This window comes from Poecilia latipinna, unplaced genomic scaffold (assembly GCF_001443285.1).
Source record: "Poecilia latipinna isolate Pla-1442-1.1 unplaced genomic scaffold, P_latipinna-1.0 Scaffold604, whole genome shotgun sequence".
Classification (NCBI taxonomy): domain Eukaryota; kingdom Metazoa; phylum Chordata; class Actinopteri; order Cyprinodontiformes; family Poeciliidae; genus Poecilia; species Poecilia latipinna.
The window spans coordinates 273048-288470 of NW_015113220.1; the positions used below are offsets into that span (position 1 = coordinate 273048).

The following is a 15423-nucleotide window of genomic DNA, read 5'->3' on the forward strand; positions in this document are numbered from 1 at the left end:
TGACATAACACATGTCATGAACATGAATAAGCCTTCATGAATATTTATGACTATTGTCATAAAATGTCATTCGGTAAATTATGACACTTTTAATACAAAGTTGGCATTATTCAAAATGTCTTTATGACAACTTGACATTAACCAAGAAATCATTACTGATATAAATTTGCTATAAAATAATTACTGATTGCACTTTAAAAATTAGGTATCTTTATGTTATTAAAGGTAAAGTTTAAACAGTAATGATTTCCTGGTTAATGTCAAGTTGTCATAACAAAGACATTTTGAATAATGTCAACTTTGTATTAAAAGTGTCATAATTTACCGAATGACGCTTTATGACAACAGTCATAAATATTCATGAAGGCTTATTTATGTTTATGACGGTGTCATGTCAGTCTTATTCAACCCCCTTCAAATAAAGTGTTACCAAAATAAATATATAAAACAGATGCATAAAATGACAGCAGCAGCTTTCACAGTTTCGTTGTGTGTCTTTCGTACACAATGACATGAAAAGGAATTCAGATTCATAAAGCTTGTCGGCAGAAAGATGCAACATTAGAACAATTGGCTTTTTTAGCAGTGATCTTTGTTGGCTTGTTCCCTTGGCAGAAGTGATGGCAGTGTGGGCCACAGCAATTCTGCATAAATATGTTTTTATGTAATATTCTGAGTAATATTACATAAAATGAAAATGTAAATTAATTAATGTAATGTAATAATTAAGTAATTAATGTAAATTAATTACATGAAATGTAATTAGAAATATATCAATTTATATATTGCGTATCTGTATGAGATTCTCTGGAGTGAATTAATGAAATGTCATTCTGTATCACGTTAAGATTTCCTGTTGTGCAACTGTGACTCAGTGGGAAAGTCTTCACCGACTCCTGTACATGCTGATGGGCACTTTACCACATGTTGAGTAACTTAGATGAGAAACCTGAAGTCACAAGAACAACTAAACAGCAATTTAAAGTCCTTATGCAGTGTTGTCTTATGGGTTTATTGGAACACTTAATCTTTTAAAGGGGCAGTATTATGTGTTTGCTAGCCACACAGTGCCATTTTAACGCACAAAGAACTGTTAATTTCAGTTATTTAAAAAATACTGTATATATCAAATATAGCTTAAAAGAAATGTTACTTTGCAATTTAGGATTAAAATTAGGCCTCTGTCTCTTTAAAAACTCCTGCTCTTTCTGAAACTCTGGCTTCAAGAAGTCATCACAACACTCCTCTATTGACCCTACAGTAATGTTTTAACCAGCGTTGCTCTGAGAAATAGCTCCTACAGTGAGCTCAGCAGACATACAGTTCCACCAGGTGTTTGCTAATTGCTGCTTGCTAGTCTGAAGGAGCTGAGGGGGGTGCTGCTCTGTGAGGCAGAAGTTTGGAAATTGCAACATGGTGCTGGATCCACCCAGGCGTTTTGCACGACTCAGTGGTTGCCATGGAGATAAAAGGATTTCTCAAACATGTATGAAAGAATCAAAGCAACCCCCTAGCTATTTATTTGATGAAAGAATGATGTTATAACATGATGTAAAGCTTAATTAAGTCAACTTTACATTCTACTGCCCCTTTTAAAGGGCTATGCCGCTGTGGCCACCAGGAGGCGCCACTCTTCGTCATAAACTAATTGGCATACTCAACATAAAAATCAAACCCCGACTTCTTTACAAAGTTTTTATTCAAAATGTGCAACAAAACCACAATGTTTCACAGTTAATATCGGGACAGTCTTTACAAAAGTACAGTCTATAGTGTTCCTCATTTTGAGGCAACATGAAAAAACAACACATGTTGCTTTAATAAACATTTGTCAACGCTACAATAAGTAGCTGGAATGGAGCTAAGTGCATTGCACTTCTGTAATAGGATAAAGGAATAGCCAACATTGTAGTTTTATCAGACCAACTTCCTTCTTAATGCTTAAAATAATGCATTTGACACATTTCATAACAAATAAAAATTCTCTTAAGGAAATGTTCACTTTGGTTTCACTATTTCCGGGATGAGAACTCCAGTGTGGGCTCGGTTTGAAGGCACCAACAGAGGTTTGGCAGTCTAGAAGGACATGTTGCTGGTCCTGTAGTTTTGGATGAGTCCGATCAGTTCTAGCATGTCTGAGACATGGGGGTTGGCGTTCAGGACCTGCTCCACCATGCTCTGAGGGAAGAGCGTGCTCAGCTGGCTTCGCAGGTCGTTCCTCTGCTCACTGGACACGCTTCTGCTCTGGTTGATGGGGGTGCTGGGCTGCTGCCCCCAGGGGTCCCGGGACAGGCTGTGGCTATGCTGGTACTGTATGTCTGAGAAATGAGAAGTCTGTTCCCCCCTGTGTGCAGGCACAGCGGGGCAGGAACTCCACACCGGCTGGTGCTGCTGCTGGTGGTGGTGGTGGTGGTGATGGTTGGCCGGGTTCTGGTGGCCACACCTGCACTGACTGTACATGTGACTCTCACAGGGCATAGAGCCATTTTGGGGAGGGTAGTAACTGTGTCCATTGGGTGAAAGCCTCAGGCTGTTCCCGGAGTACGAGCTGGACATTTGGTAACTGCCTCTGCCGCTGCTGTAGCTGGTCAGAGGGGGCTCCAGGCTGTAGGGTATGTCCTGGATGCTGAGCCTGGACATGGAGCTACCCATGGAGCTAAAGGCCTCGTCTGCATCGGAGCTTGAGTACTGGTAAAAAAGAGGACTCTTGTTTTGCTGGCTTCTTAGGTTATTGCTCTCCCTGTAACAGATGGAGGGGTCGCTGTGAGTCAGGTCGTCTCTGCTTCCGTAGGGAGGGGTGGGTGGAGTGTATCTGTGTTCAGGTTGATGTGCCAGAGCCCTCAGTTCATCTGCTACAGCCAGCTGTGACTGGTTCACCCTCTCTGGATGGTAGAACTTGCACTTTATCCCATAAGTACATTTCTTTCCTGGAAAACCAAACAAACAGGGAAATCTATTCATTTTGAGTTCCACAGGGAAACTACACAGCACTACTGTCTCTGATAAACAAAAGAAATCTCAAACTCGTCCTCATCCTTCAGTTCCAGGGTTCTATTACTCAGAATTCAAAACTTGAATTTTCAGACACTTTAAGTCAAAGTTAGTTGTTTTCCAGTTACAAGTTTGAACGTCAGTGAACAAGAAAACAACTTGTTACAAGAAAATAATGCATTTTAGATTTTCGAGCACAACAGCACCATGTTCACTGAAGGACTATATGAAAAAATAAATGAATTCCTGACCATCAACAGTGCAAATAAACAGTTTTTACCGTTTTCTGTGCACAACAGCCATATTGGATTTTGAGTTCAGGGTTCGTTAACCCCTATTTTTCCCACTTGGAATTTCAACCTCTGAAGGGTCTATAGGTCTTTCTGTTAATTGTTGTATAAAAATTTCAGCTTTTAAATAACAAGAGGACATTTTCTGTTAGATTACAAAGTACATTTTTCTTTTCTGTTTTGTTTTTATGTTCATTGCACAAATCAAAAAGGTTCATGTTTTCTAACGGTTCTGTTTCAAATTGTCCAGATGGTGTACTTAAAAATATGTTTCTTAAATGAGGTGTTTGCTAAAAAGCTAGAAAATGTTTTCTATTTACTATGAAGACCCTCCAGGTTTAGCCTCAATATTTTCTATTTTTAGTTTAGAGGAGCACATCTCCACAACCTTAATATTTGACAATATGATCTGTTAGGCAGAGAAAAAAAGTATTAGCTTTTATTTGCTACTTGGTAGTACTTATGTCTAGGTAGGATAAACTCCATTTGCATGTTAACAGATGATAATCTATCTCTGGGATGCAGTTAGCTGCTAACTTGCAGGCGGTTGTCAGTCTCTGCAGGTCTAACCTGTGGTACAGTTTAACCTGAAGCGAAATGAAAGTTGCTGCTTTAATTGGATGTTTGGTTTTTGTCCCTTTTGCTGTGAAAAGTTAATGATGAAGTCTGAGTGGAAACACGTGGAGGCGTTTTGTCTGCATGCATCCCTGGAGAGTGAACATTTTTGCTCATCAGAAATGTTCCATTTAACATTGATGAAACTAACATTTTTCTACATGAATGATTAACTTCTAAGATGTTGATCACACGTATCATCTATTTTTGCTGCTTGTTACAGTATTGGTTTCTATTTTGCTCCTGTGCCATGGGGCAGAACGAGTGATTATTAATAAAGTGATGGGAACTTACCGTATGGACAGTGCTGCTGCTTGTTGTCCTGTGTCCATGGCTTCTTCCTGAGGAAGTCATCAATGGTGGGACCGTTTCTACCCAGGGGATCATCCGGAGGCATGAACCTGCACAGCAGCACACGGATAAATTAGGTTAGTGGCTGTTGGGGAAGAAGAACCCAGAGCCAAGGCAGGCAGTTAGGACAACTGAGGAAGCCTTACTTGTCATTGGCAAATGTGTACATTAGGAGCCTCTCTTCAATAAACTTTTTCCACTGGGGATTCTCCGTCTGCAGGTCACGGTAGTTGTCGTTGGACACGATGATTCCGTCATATTCAACTGCCAGCTTGATGATGTAGCGGTCATCATAACACACCACCCTCTTGCCGTTGACACAGCGGGACGGTGTGTACACCAGGATCTTTCTCCTCTCCAGTTCATGGAGAATATGTTGATCTATGGGACACAAGACAATGCAATTTAGTACAATGATAGAGCTGTTTACAAATCTTCTCTTTGGTAAAGAACCTCTTATATGTTATCTTCATATTTAAGTGGCAAAGCAGCTACTACAACCATAACCCGGTTGATGATCAGACCAGGTTTGGATGAGCGCTCTGGCTGTTCTTTCTGCTCCAGATGTTTTAGACTTACACCCTTTGTAGTGTTTGAATGATGTTTTATGCCATCTCAGCAGCTGAGATGCATTTGAAAGATTTTCCTTGCCTTTGTGATCTTGATAATTACAAATGGCTCTTCTAAGTCAGTTATTCCAACTTTTTTAAAAGTAGATTTTAAAAATCCTAATGGTAGAGAACCACAATTGCAGTGTAGTGAAGACAGGCTTATCACGTATCCATACAGGAAGATAAACATCAGCATTTCTCACGTATCAACAAGATCACTGGGAGGTTTCTACAGGATTTGTTCTGGCATGAAGCAGAGGCTACCTTGAAAACATTAGCAACCAGCTATTTCTGGAGCTGCCTGTGTAAATGGTTAAAGATTGGTATTTTGGCCTTCACACAGTATTTGGTAATGTTGCTGTTTCTTCATGTTCCAGCTGTGATATTTGGTTGCTAGATCTGAGCTATTGTTAACATGTTTAAGCACCTGCTGTACATTTGACTCTCTGAAGCAGGAGACCTAAACCTTGCTGTTCACACAGGCCTTCACTACTTGTTTAGACAGCGACCGTCAGAACAGGAAATATCAAAAGTGTAGAGTTACCTCCTGCACTACTTCTTTGTAAGCTCCTGATGAGCACTTTCCTGGAACAAGTTAAGGTTTGTAGGGATGATCCAACACAAACAACATATTGGATATCATTTAGGTGAACCCACTTCCTCGTTCTGCATGGAGTTTGGATCCTGCTTCACTTCGGTCACTAACATTCAGTGGAAGTCTCTGAGGGAGCTTTGACCAGCAAAAGCTGCCAAACGGGATGAATGCAACAGAAAGGATGGCAGGATGGGAATTTACCTGCACTAATTAGTTATATGCCTCAGTGGAATATTGCGTGCCTTGACAGTTCCAAAGACTGTACAACTTACTTCCTTGATTTGTCTAACTTCAATTTCTTGCTAAAGTTGCTGCTGCCTCAACATGCTAAATGAGAAAAAAGACTTTGACTGTTGTACTATGCAAATGAATCACCTTGCTTTGCCTCCTTTCCAGTAAGCTTCATCATTTGCTTTGATGTGGCAGTTCACCATGAAAGTGCACTGTTTTCCACTTGTGTTGAACAATAATACCAAAAAAAGAAAACTGTACAAAACAAGTTGTTTTTCTAATTTCACAAGTTTTGAGTTTCGAGTCATGTGAGTCAGAGTTTCAGGTTGGTATCTTGAGACCTTTAGCTTGGTTCTCATCTAGAGGTTCAGACATCTGCATACATGAGTTAATCCCCATCAGGATGGTAAGTGCCACTTTAAATGGGTAAGGAGTTTGCAACTTCTTCCCTGAGTCCAAAGACATGACTGTCAGGTTCACTGGTTTCTCTAAATTGACCTTAGATCTGATTGTGTGTGCCCTGTGTTTCCCTATGGTGGACTGGTGACCTGTCCAGTGTGTACCCTGCCTCTTGCCCAATGACCGCTAAAGATGGGCCCCTGTGGCCCTGTGAGAACCAACGGGTACAGACAATGGACATGTGGATGTTAATACGCAGAAAGGACTAAGCTAAAAAGTAAATTTTTCTCATTAGATCATTAAGTCTTATCAGAAGTATTTGTAGAAGTCCATCCATACTTTCATCCACTCATTGTCTTCCACTTATCTGAAGATGACAGGAAGATTAATTGTCCCCCCACTCATAAATCAAGTCACCAAGGTTCTTGAATTGTTCTACTCTAGGTAGGTACCCTTTTGACTGTAGCATCAGAGATTAGTTCTAAGTGTAATTTGCCTTTTCAAAAAAGAAAACAACATCTCTGAGATCCACCCATCAGTCGAAAAGGAGCATAACCCTGCCTGACTGAGCTCTGAGGTCTGCGTGCAAACTAAAAGGTCACTCTGTAGTCAAGCATCGGTCACTCAGCTTGATTCAGAAAGCCAGGGGACGTTAGCAAGGGCCACTAATGCAACCCACTGGTTCTTATGAAGACCTTCACTGCAGATGTGTGATATGAAGCCCATCTGCAGCCCTAAGTCTGCTGAGTTCACACAAATCAAAGTGTTTCATCCTGCACAGCAGAGCCACAATACTAAACCCTCCAGTCACCTTGCAGGAATTTCTAGAATGAACAGTGGCATTTCCCTCCCAGTGTGACAAAGTGACTGCAGCGCATTCAGGTAATCTTACCCGTGATGGGCGCCTCAGGCCGTGCCTGCTCCTTCCTCCACAGGGGCACAAACACGGTGATGTGACGTAGCCCTTTGTCCCAAAACCAGTTCACCGCCAGCTGGAGGCCTTGGCACGAAAACACCTTCTTGTCACCATGGCTATGGAGACAAAAGTCAGTGTCAACAAAAAGAAATCTACTTCTGCTTTTGCATTTCCTTATACGTTAGACACACACACACACACACACACACACACACACACACACACACACACACCTCCTCTCCCACTTTCAGGAAGCTGATGGTGTTGTAAGACATGTGCTTCAGAGTTCTGTCCATGCTCATAGCTGGGTCACTAGATGCAGAACTGAAACTTTTCATATGTTCTTTCTCTAACTGGGTGCTGCTGACCTATGAGAACTAAAACTGTTGGCTGATTCAGTGGTGGTGCCTTTTATAACTGACAACATGCCTGTTTTTTTAAAAGACATTTACTTCCCCTTACTGGTATAACCGAAAAAGACATTTCGTAACAATCATGTCGGATACAAACTCATGACAAATGGATGGAATTTGTCTTGTCTTAGATTTATTGATTTGAAGTTCTTGACATTTGGGAAAACAAATTCTGAAGGGTATTTTTAAAGGGGAAATAAATTATTCATATTGATTAATGTTGTAGTTTTATATATTATTGCTACCTGATAATATTTACCCAGAACAGTAACACATATGCACTTTATTTAGTCCTAGTGAAACTCCTAAAATCTTTGCACAGGTTTGCCACAACACAGGGGGAGTCGTTCAGTTTTTTAGCAATTTAACATCTTGACTCTTGAACCTCAGTGGCAGAAGTGTTACCAAGCGCAGACTACTGAGCAGGTAAATGAGATCATTTTGTTGACAGGAGACATTGTCTCTGCAAACATGCTCATGGGTATCTGTTCACATGTGTGTGCGCGTGGGAGTTTCCCTTTTTTTCCATAAGCAGGAAGTGGTGAGCTGCTTTCCATACAACAGGTAAAAAGATAATGACTGACACGAGTTACTTGTGGCTCACCCAGATGGGGTACCTGATAGTCTGTTTCTTCAAACCATTATGACTTCTAGCACTTTATTAAAAATCCTAATAGTTTCTTACTTCTGCTTCCTGTGGCTATTACAATGTCTCATTGCTCTTCCCTCCTTTGATTCCATCAGGTTTGTGTCAGATGAATGTATCATAGAGGTCTAGTCATGATTCAAACAGTATCGATCCAAATTCAGTAACTTTTGTTTTTATAAAGAACTGGATTTTGGTAGCCAATGTCACATTTGTGACATCCTTTAGCTAAGTTACTGAGGCTAAACTAACTTATAATAACTTCATTATACTTGGAATTTCATTTTAAGCTGATGATAGTTGTTTTGCAGCCTTTTTGGAGGAAGAATGAACTTAGCCTAGCAAAGATGCTAGCTAAAATGTAACTTGTTCCATCTCCTGTGTTTTTGGTTTTTGTTTCAAATTACTTCCTGTACTATTTATACATTTAGTTCTGGTGTGGCATTCTCAGAGTTTTGGGAAATTCTTTTGTTTTAAATGCTTCATTGACAAACATGCTGTTGTTAGCATCTTTTCCTCATTGGTTCCCAGCAGGAAAACTACAGTAATTTGATTAGGTACGATTATTAGGACACTTCTAAATATGGAACTTAAAAGCTTTCAAGTTAGCTTAAAACTTTTAGAAAGTTTTTAGTGCAACAGTGTGAGGTGCTAGCTTCAGTACAGTTAGCTCAGGTTTGCCTTTTTAAAGGAGGAAAGAATAAAATGTATGTTTTTTGAGCATTAGCTCAAAGTATTCTTTTCCAGTGAGGAAACTTTTACCTACAAACATTCACATCGTTTTAATTACAGATGTGTCTGTGAGGTACAAGTGAGTTGTGCTGATTCCTTCTGCAGCTTTGTGGGTGGGCATGACAAAAGTGTGTCAGATGTAAGTTACTACTGAGGGTGGGACTGAGACTGAAAACAAGTTGGCGTTTACTAAGTAAGACTCAACTGCGATTTGAACCATGTTGCATCATTGGAACTGGAAGATGTGACCTTTCTTTTAGGTTTGAGCCAAAAACCTTTTTTAGTTTCTGATAAGTTACCCAATTTAAAGGAATTCTTTTTGCCATTCGGATCTTTCTGGGTAACGACTCAGTTATCTGGAATAACTGAACGAGTATCTAACATCCGTGAGGTGGCATAAACCTCTCTCTCCTTTACCTGGGAAAAACGTCAGAGCAAATAGTTTAGTTTTCTTCCTCTTTGGACTCACTCCATGTCCTTACAGGAACCTGTGTTGTAAAAACATCCCTCCTTTATCTTCTAATTTAAATTCATAACGTTTCCGCCATCTTCTCACTAAGCCATCTGTTTTAATTTAGAACTTTCTGATCCATTAATGTAGGTCGTGAAAATATACCAGCCATGCAATCATGTCATTAAGCAATTCTCATTGTGTTACACATTCTGTGATGTCTGTTCTAGCACGAATGGGCGACTCCCTCCTTCTTGACCTCATGTACAACACTGTTCACACAAATAGGAGACCAGAACAAATTTTGACAATATTTCTGGGAAACAGAAGGATTAACAGAAAATTGCATCTTTCATGCTAAAATGCATGTAGTGTCAAAAACCAATAACAATTGTTTGTGTGTGTGTGTGTGTGTGTGTGTGTGTGTGTGTGTGTGTGTGTGTGTGTGTGTGTGCGCGCGATTTCACAGAATCTGTTTTGAGTCTAGAATTATTTAATAGAACAGGAGCTGATCAGATTTAAATATTAAATTTAAAGCTGAGTAATTTGTAGTGTTCATCCACATATTTCTATTTACAGAGCATTAACTGCGTAATAACATCGTTGTTCTTCTCAGAATAATGGAAAATCTAAAACCTGAACAAACATTTCAGGTGAAAAGTGAGCAGAAACCAACAACATGTCACACGCTGCTTCTCAAGCACAACCCAGAGTGACACATCATCTGCAAAGAGGAAGTGTTCTCCGATCACAAGCCTGAACTAAAACCACACCAAGCAAAGTTAAAGGTGACAAAAAAATTCACCGAAATATAGTTTCAAGCTAATGCTTCTGAGTGATAATGTTGGATAATTAGTGTAATAGACACAATAGACACAAACTGCTGCTCTGTATATGTGCATCGACACGCAAGAAAGAATTCTTCCAGGAAGTAAAGGAAGAAAAACATGCTTTCTGGTGCTGAAAATACCAAAAAATCCTTTGCTTGGCTTGAAAATAAGATGGAACTATTTATGTAAAAATAAGTGAGTTTTGGGAATGATCCTGCTTCCTGTTCTGGTAGAATCACTTTAATGTTCAGAGCACATTTACTGCACAGTCTGGTCAACATGATTTATCTTAGAGATCCTACATTTAATCAGTCCTTCATGATCATCAGCAATGTGACGCAACCATGTAGATTAGGTAATACAGCAGTAGATGGGCAATAAAACACCTGCATTTTCTACAGTAAATACCTAGAACCTCTTTAGTTTCACAGAGAACTTCTCTATATCAGTGTTGCAGAGTAAACAAATAGTTTTTGGGCTATAAAGTTAAACTTTCTCAGCAAAGTGAGTTTAATAGTCCAACTGCTGCTGTGTCTTCCTCCACACACTCAGTGAAACTCAAGATAAGTGTTTCTAGTGACAGATAAGTGTTGCTGACTCACCTCATGGCCACGTTGCTGCCGTCTATAACCACGGGTCTGAAGCCTGTGTTCGACTCTCTGTCAGGGCCGGTCCTGGCCTTGCTGGGGCCGGGACTGGGGCTGCAGCCTCTGGGCACCAGCTTGGGACTGTTGGGTACGCTGGTGCTGCGAGTGTGGCAGGTCTTGATGAGCTCCTCCAGGATGTCGTTGGTCTGGGCATCGTGGTGCAGGCTCTCTAGCACCCTGAGGATGTCGGTGTGAGCGTATCCCAACTTGAGAAAGCGTTCCACTTTGGCGTGCTGCTGGCGGTCCATCGCTCCTAGCTGCTGTCTTTCTCAGGTCTGTCTGTCTTTGGGAATCCCTCGTCTTGCCTCCTTATTCTGGCTGACGCCGGTCTCCAAGGTAACAGCCTGTGTTTTGGAACAGTTGACAGGTGTCAAAGATTGTGGGTGCAGACATAGGAGCTCTGTCACTGAAAACACAGGAAGCACATCTGTGGTTTCTACGGGGTTTTCAGACAATCAGATTGTGGTTGCATGCGCGGCGATAGAATCTGCTCTGGTTGCCGCAGCCTCATGACTCCGAACGCAAGCGCCAAAACCGGCTGACGTCACGCTGAGCGAAGAAAGCCCCTCGCGGCCAGAGAGAGGAAGCAAAGGGGTCCACTGTGATCTCTGGTCTAATTTTACCTCCTGACTCACTGAAAACAGCCACCAAAAACATGAATGAATGGAAACAGCGTGAATGGACGTCGAGGCTTTCAAGCCCCCAGTGTTTTCATCACACCCCGGGAACTCCCTAAGGCTCCTACCCAGAGCGGCACCACACTGCTGGGTGACTCAACCCGCAGACTTCAGCTTTCCTGACCCTGAGAAGACACGGCCTCACCTGAAAACACAAACCCGTATGCTACAACTGAAGACGGACCTGAAGGGTGTGCCTTTAAGAGAAACAGCCAGAGAACAACAGATGACAGTCATTCTTTGGAGCTTTCAATCATTGTCCAGCCTCGTCAATAAACAAGGTAGCCTGACGTCTAAAGAATGAGGAAAAAGCTCCAGTCAGACGCAACAGACGGCTGTCTAAAAAGACCAGTTCTCTGTTTTTATCTGCCGTTTCCTTCTCTGTGCTTGCACAATGTTGCTACAAAGTGCACCTAACCACATCCTTTGCCCTCGCTTCACACTCTGTTTGTTTAACTCCTGTTTGTCTCACTCGTCCAACGGTGTGTGTGCCCTTTATGAGGCAGCTTTCAGCTCAGACCACAGTCTGACCCCTAACACCTACCTCCCTCCCTGTGTTCGTCTGAGACGTGACATGACACGTTCGAACCAGTCGAGATTTCTCACAGAAAAAGCAGAGAAACGTCTCCAGCAGAGCAGCGTTGTCACCCAGCTGAACTGGGTCTGTTAGTGGACTTACACGCTCCAGGTCGATCCCTCCTGTGTCCCGGCTGCCGTGTGTGTGTGAGCTGCTCCTGCCTGCCAGCCGTTCTGATAAACACTGCCAGTGTGTGTGAAGCTGCCCTTATTACTCACAGGAGGAAGAGAAAAAAATGACCTGTACTTCCTGATCTGGGATCAGTTCCTGACAAGCCTAAGGGATTTTATGTGAACGAACACTTCCTTGTGTGGTGTAATAAATGCTGGATAAATGTGTGCAGCTCCTGGAAGCGTGCCAGAGTTATTCCTTGGCAGGAGATTAAGAAAAATTCACCTTGGTTTCTTATTTCAGTTTTTTTTTTATATCTCCACCTTCATATCTGTGAACGGCTTTGAGAGAAACAACATGGTATCTTCAGCTCACTGTAACTGATTTGGTAGCCAAAGTGTGGCAATCAGTTCAATTCAAATTCATTCATTCATTCAAATTTGTCCCGTTCACATCAAAATTCATGAGAGCTAACAGAGAAATTCATGAACAAAGCAAATTTATGAAGAGCCACTGGCTCCTCTTTGCCATTTTATTTTTTTACCATACTATTTTTTTGCCACAGTTGAATGTTTCAGATCATCCGATTGATTTTAGCATCCCACAGAGATAATCGGATTCAAAGCCAGAAGCGGTTTTCAAACAGTGACATAAAAATCTACCCAAACCAAGTCAGGTCCAATGAGAAAAGTAAGTACATCCCCTGTTTAAATCATGAATGACCTCTTCTTAGACACATTTCACCCTCCAACTCCAGACCTGCAGTCAAAACATCAGCAAAACAGAACCTGTTAGATAATAGGTGAAACATCTCCAAAGCAACACATCATGCCTCAGTCTGGAGGAATTAAAGTTGGAAAGAAATTTTGAAGCCATTTCTAAAGCTTTGGGACTCCAGAGAGACTCAGAGAGAGCAGATACACATAAATGGAGAAAACATGGAACAGTGGAGAAACTTCCCAGGCCTAACCAAGTTACTCCAAGAGCTTAATGAGAACCCATCCAGGAAGTCACAAAGAAAAACGAATACAATCCAAAGCACTACAGGTCTCAGGTAAGGTCAAAGTTCATGATTAAACAAAAAGGAGCAGACAGGCTAAGATGACCTCAAACAGAACTCAAAGGTCTTGATGAAGACTTCTGGGAAAATATTCTGACTGATGAGACAAGAGAGTGAATGCAGTGTTTCAGAAAGAGAACATAACACCAGCAGGTAAACATGGCGGTGGCAGTATGATGATCTGGGGCTGCTTTGATGCTGCAGGATCTGAATGACATGTAACTGATTAAATTAAATTCTGCTTTCTGAAACAGATTTTTGTATTTACTCAGGTTATGGTTGTCTTTTGTTAATTTGAAACATTTATGGGACCAGAAAAGTGAAAATTAAAGAAATTTGTAGAAAGGAGATCTAGCTATATAGCATCGGACATGCATACACATGTTAGACAGCTGAAGCTGTGACCTAGAATCACTGCACTGATAAACCACTGACTCAAAGATTTGGTGCCTCTGAGATATTTGGACCTTTTTTATTTGAGTAGCCATGGAAAAGATAGCATTACATTCTGTCTGACTAATCTGAAAATGTGGTTTAAAAGTGGAAAAAATGTCAAACTCACCTATTGATGTTCCAGTGTGGTTGTTGAAATGTGCTAACCCGGTCGGACCAGGACGCCCAAACAGTCAGTAGTATATTGTGACTCTGAAAACAGAGATGGGACGATAATGATGATGAAGATGATGATGAAGCCTGGGGTTCATTAAGTTGCAGTTACTGTAGCACAGATAGAAAAACTGAGTCAATATTTATTTTGGGCTGTTTCTGTGTTTCGCTGTGTCATCTGCCTGGATGTGCCGCGCTATCAGTTCCAATAACTTCACGTTCTCCACAGATGATACACTTGACCTAGTTTTCCTGTCTTTAAATTGTCAGTTTCCTGGACAAAGTCACTGAAGCAGCTGTTGCTGTCTCTAACTAGAGAATATGCACTCTGATTTTCAGAGATTGTAACATTAGCTCAGAGTTTATCTGCTGGTTTTCTCCTAAATGAAGCCACTAATGGAGCAACTGCTGCTTCTAATTCTTTGTTAACACAAAGTGTTTGTTGACAAGTGTTTCTGTTGTCTCCTCCATCCTGAGCTTTGCTGGGCTTTCTTACCAATGGCCATCATAGGTTGTGTTTCATTGACCATTGAAATGGTCCAGTTGGATTGGAAACTGTCTGTGTAAGTGGATTGAAGTAGATTATACAGTCTGGATATTAATCAGAATAGTTTATCTTGTGAAGTGCCTGGTCAGTGCTACGTAAATAAATAGAATTAAGTCCATTTAAATTAATTCAGAAATGTGTTGAGCTGTGAAAACTTACCACAGAAATGCTAAAAAGTCAAGTGAATTTATTATTTACTCAGGGCCGGCCTTATATAAGGGTCTTTATCAGAAGTCATGTCAACTCAGGTCACATTTGCTGTGCACGGTACAGACTGTGAACCCTTCTGTAGATAACTATATTTAGACACATTGATCATATTGATCAGAATTTTGGTGAGAAAAGGAAAAATGTCAACCATTACTTCAAGAACTCAGCACTGAAGCAGCAACACTATTTTATTAGGCACTGTAGCATTTCAGCTAATAGAAATTACTCATTTATTCATAATCTATTCCATTCATATTTTATCACCTCTGTTACAGGCTATTGCAAAATAACCAATCAAGCATTGGTAAGTAAAGTTCCAGGATGAAGGCAACAATGTAGGAGAGCCAACAGAAAAAATATTCCCACAAAGGTTTCAACACAAAAACCATTTCTTATCTGAAGCAGCCAGCTAGCTTAGCTCAGTAGGAAGCTAACAAAGCTAAAACCTAGCGTCTTCTCAGTTAGTAAAGTAGTTCTGCCTTTCTTCTGGTTAACAATTATTTTTTATGTTGTTAAATCTGAATAGTATTCAGCTATAATACAACACATTACAGTACAGTCATAACATCTATTTTTGTGTTGGTTTCCAAAGAGGATCACATAGGCTGGGGTTCCAAACCCAGTGTAGAACAAACAAAAACAAATATAGATTTTTGGAGGGTTAAAATATCTTTTGTAGTGAGATGTAATATAAAAATGACAAGTCATACCCTGTCATTAGTTTTGAATGTTTTTTTTCTGGTACATTCATAGCCTTCATTGCTTCCTCATCAGCCTGACATTTACAATTTGAAAAGGATTTACAAAAGTTACCCCTCAGTCCTGTTTGTGGACATGTCCAGTTTAAACAGTATTTTGTTTTGTTTTGTTTTGTTTTGTTTTAGATACAGTACTGTTTTAACACANTAGAAAACCAG

At 40.7% G+C, this 15423-nt stretch overlaps 2 protein-coding genes across 3 annotated transcripts in view; one reads left to right on the plus strand and one right to left on the minus strand.

The window, feature by feature from the left end:
- Window positions 1-5097, plus strand: part of tab2 (TGF-beta activated kinase 1 (MAP3K7) binding protein 2) — a 66278-nt gene extending 61181 nt beyond the window's left edge. Inside the window, exon 8 of the transcript XR_001426262.1 lies at window positions 5084-5097. The gene's annotated coding sequence lies outside the window, so the exon portion shown is untranslated. The remainder of the gene's footprint in view (window positions 1-5083) is intronic.
- LOC106953814 (probable ribonuclease ZC3H12D) lies at window positions 1682-12178 on the minus strand. Of its 2 annotated transcripts, none has more exons than XM_015042855.1 (6): window positions 12075-12178; window positions 10674-11062; window positions 6976-7115; window positions 4394-4628; window positions 4191-4297; window positions 1682-2927 (listed from the first exon to the last, which is right to left on the minus strand). In XM_015042855.1, exons 2-6 carry the CDS (start codon window positions 10964-10966, stop codon window positions 2077-2079), a joined length of 1626 nt encoding a protein of 541 aa, XP_014898341.1. In that variant the 5' UTR covers window positions 10967-11062; window positions 12075-12178; the 3' UTR covers window positions 1682-2076. The 2 variants fall into 2 exon arrangements, with proteins under 2 accessions (XP_014898341.1, XP_014898342.1); XM_015042856.1 differs by lacking the exon at window positions 12075-12178 and adding an exon at window positions 11541-11911.
- Between the last annotated feature and the right edge of the window lie 3245 nt (window positions 12179-15423).

What these genes read in the sequence shown, in the direction of transcription:
- LOC106953814 (XM_015042855.1), bottom strand. Translation starts at nt 10,966, where the DNA reads ATGGACCGCCAGCAGCACGCCAAAGTGGAACGCTTTCTCAAGTTGGGA. An exon ending in GGCAGCAACGTGGCCATGAG is followed by an intron (nt 7,116 to 10,673) that starts GTGAGTCAGCAA and finishes TTGTCTCCATAG; the next exon opens with CCATGGTGACAAGAAGGTGT. An exon ending in TACACATTTGCCAATGACAA is followed by an intron (nt 4,298 to 4,393) that starts GTAAGGCTTCCT and finishes GCTGCTGTGCAG; the next exon opens with GTTCATGCCTCCGGATGATC.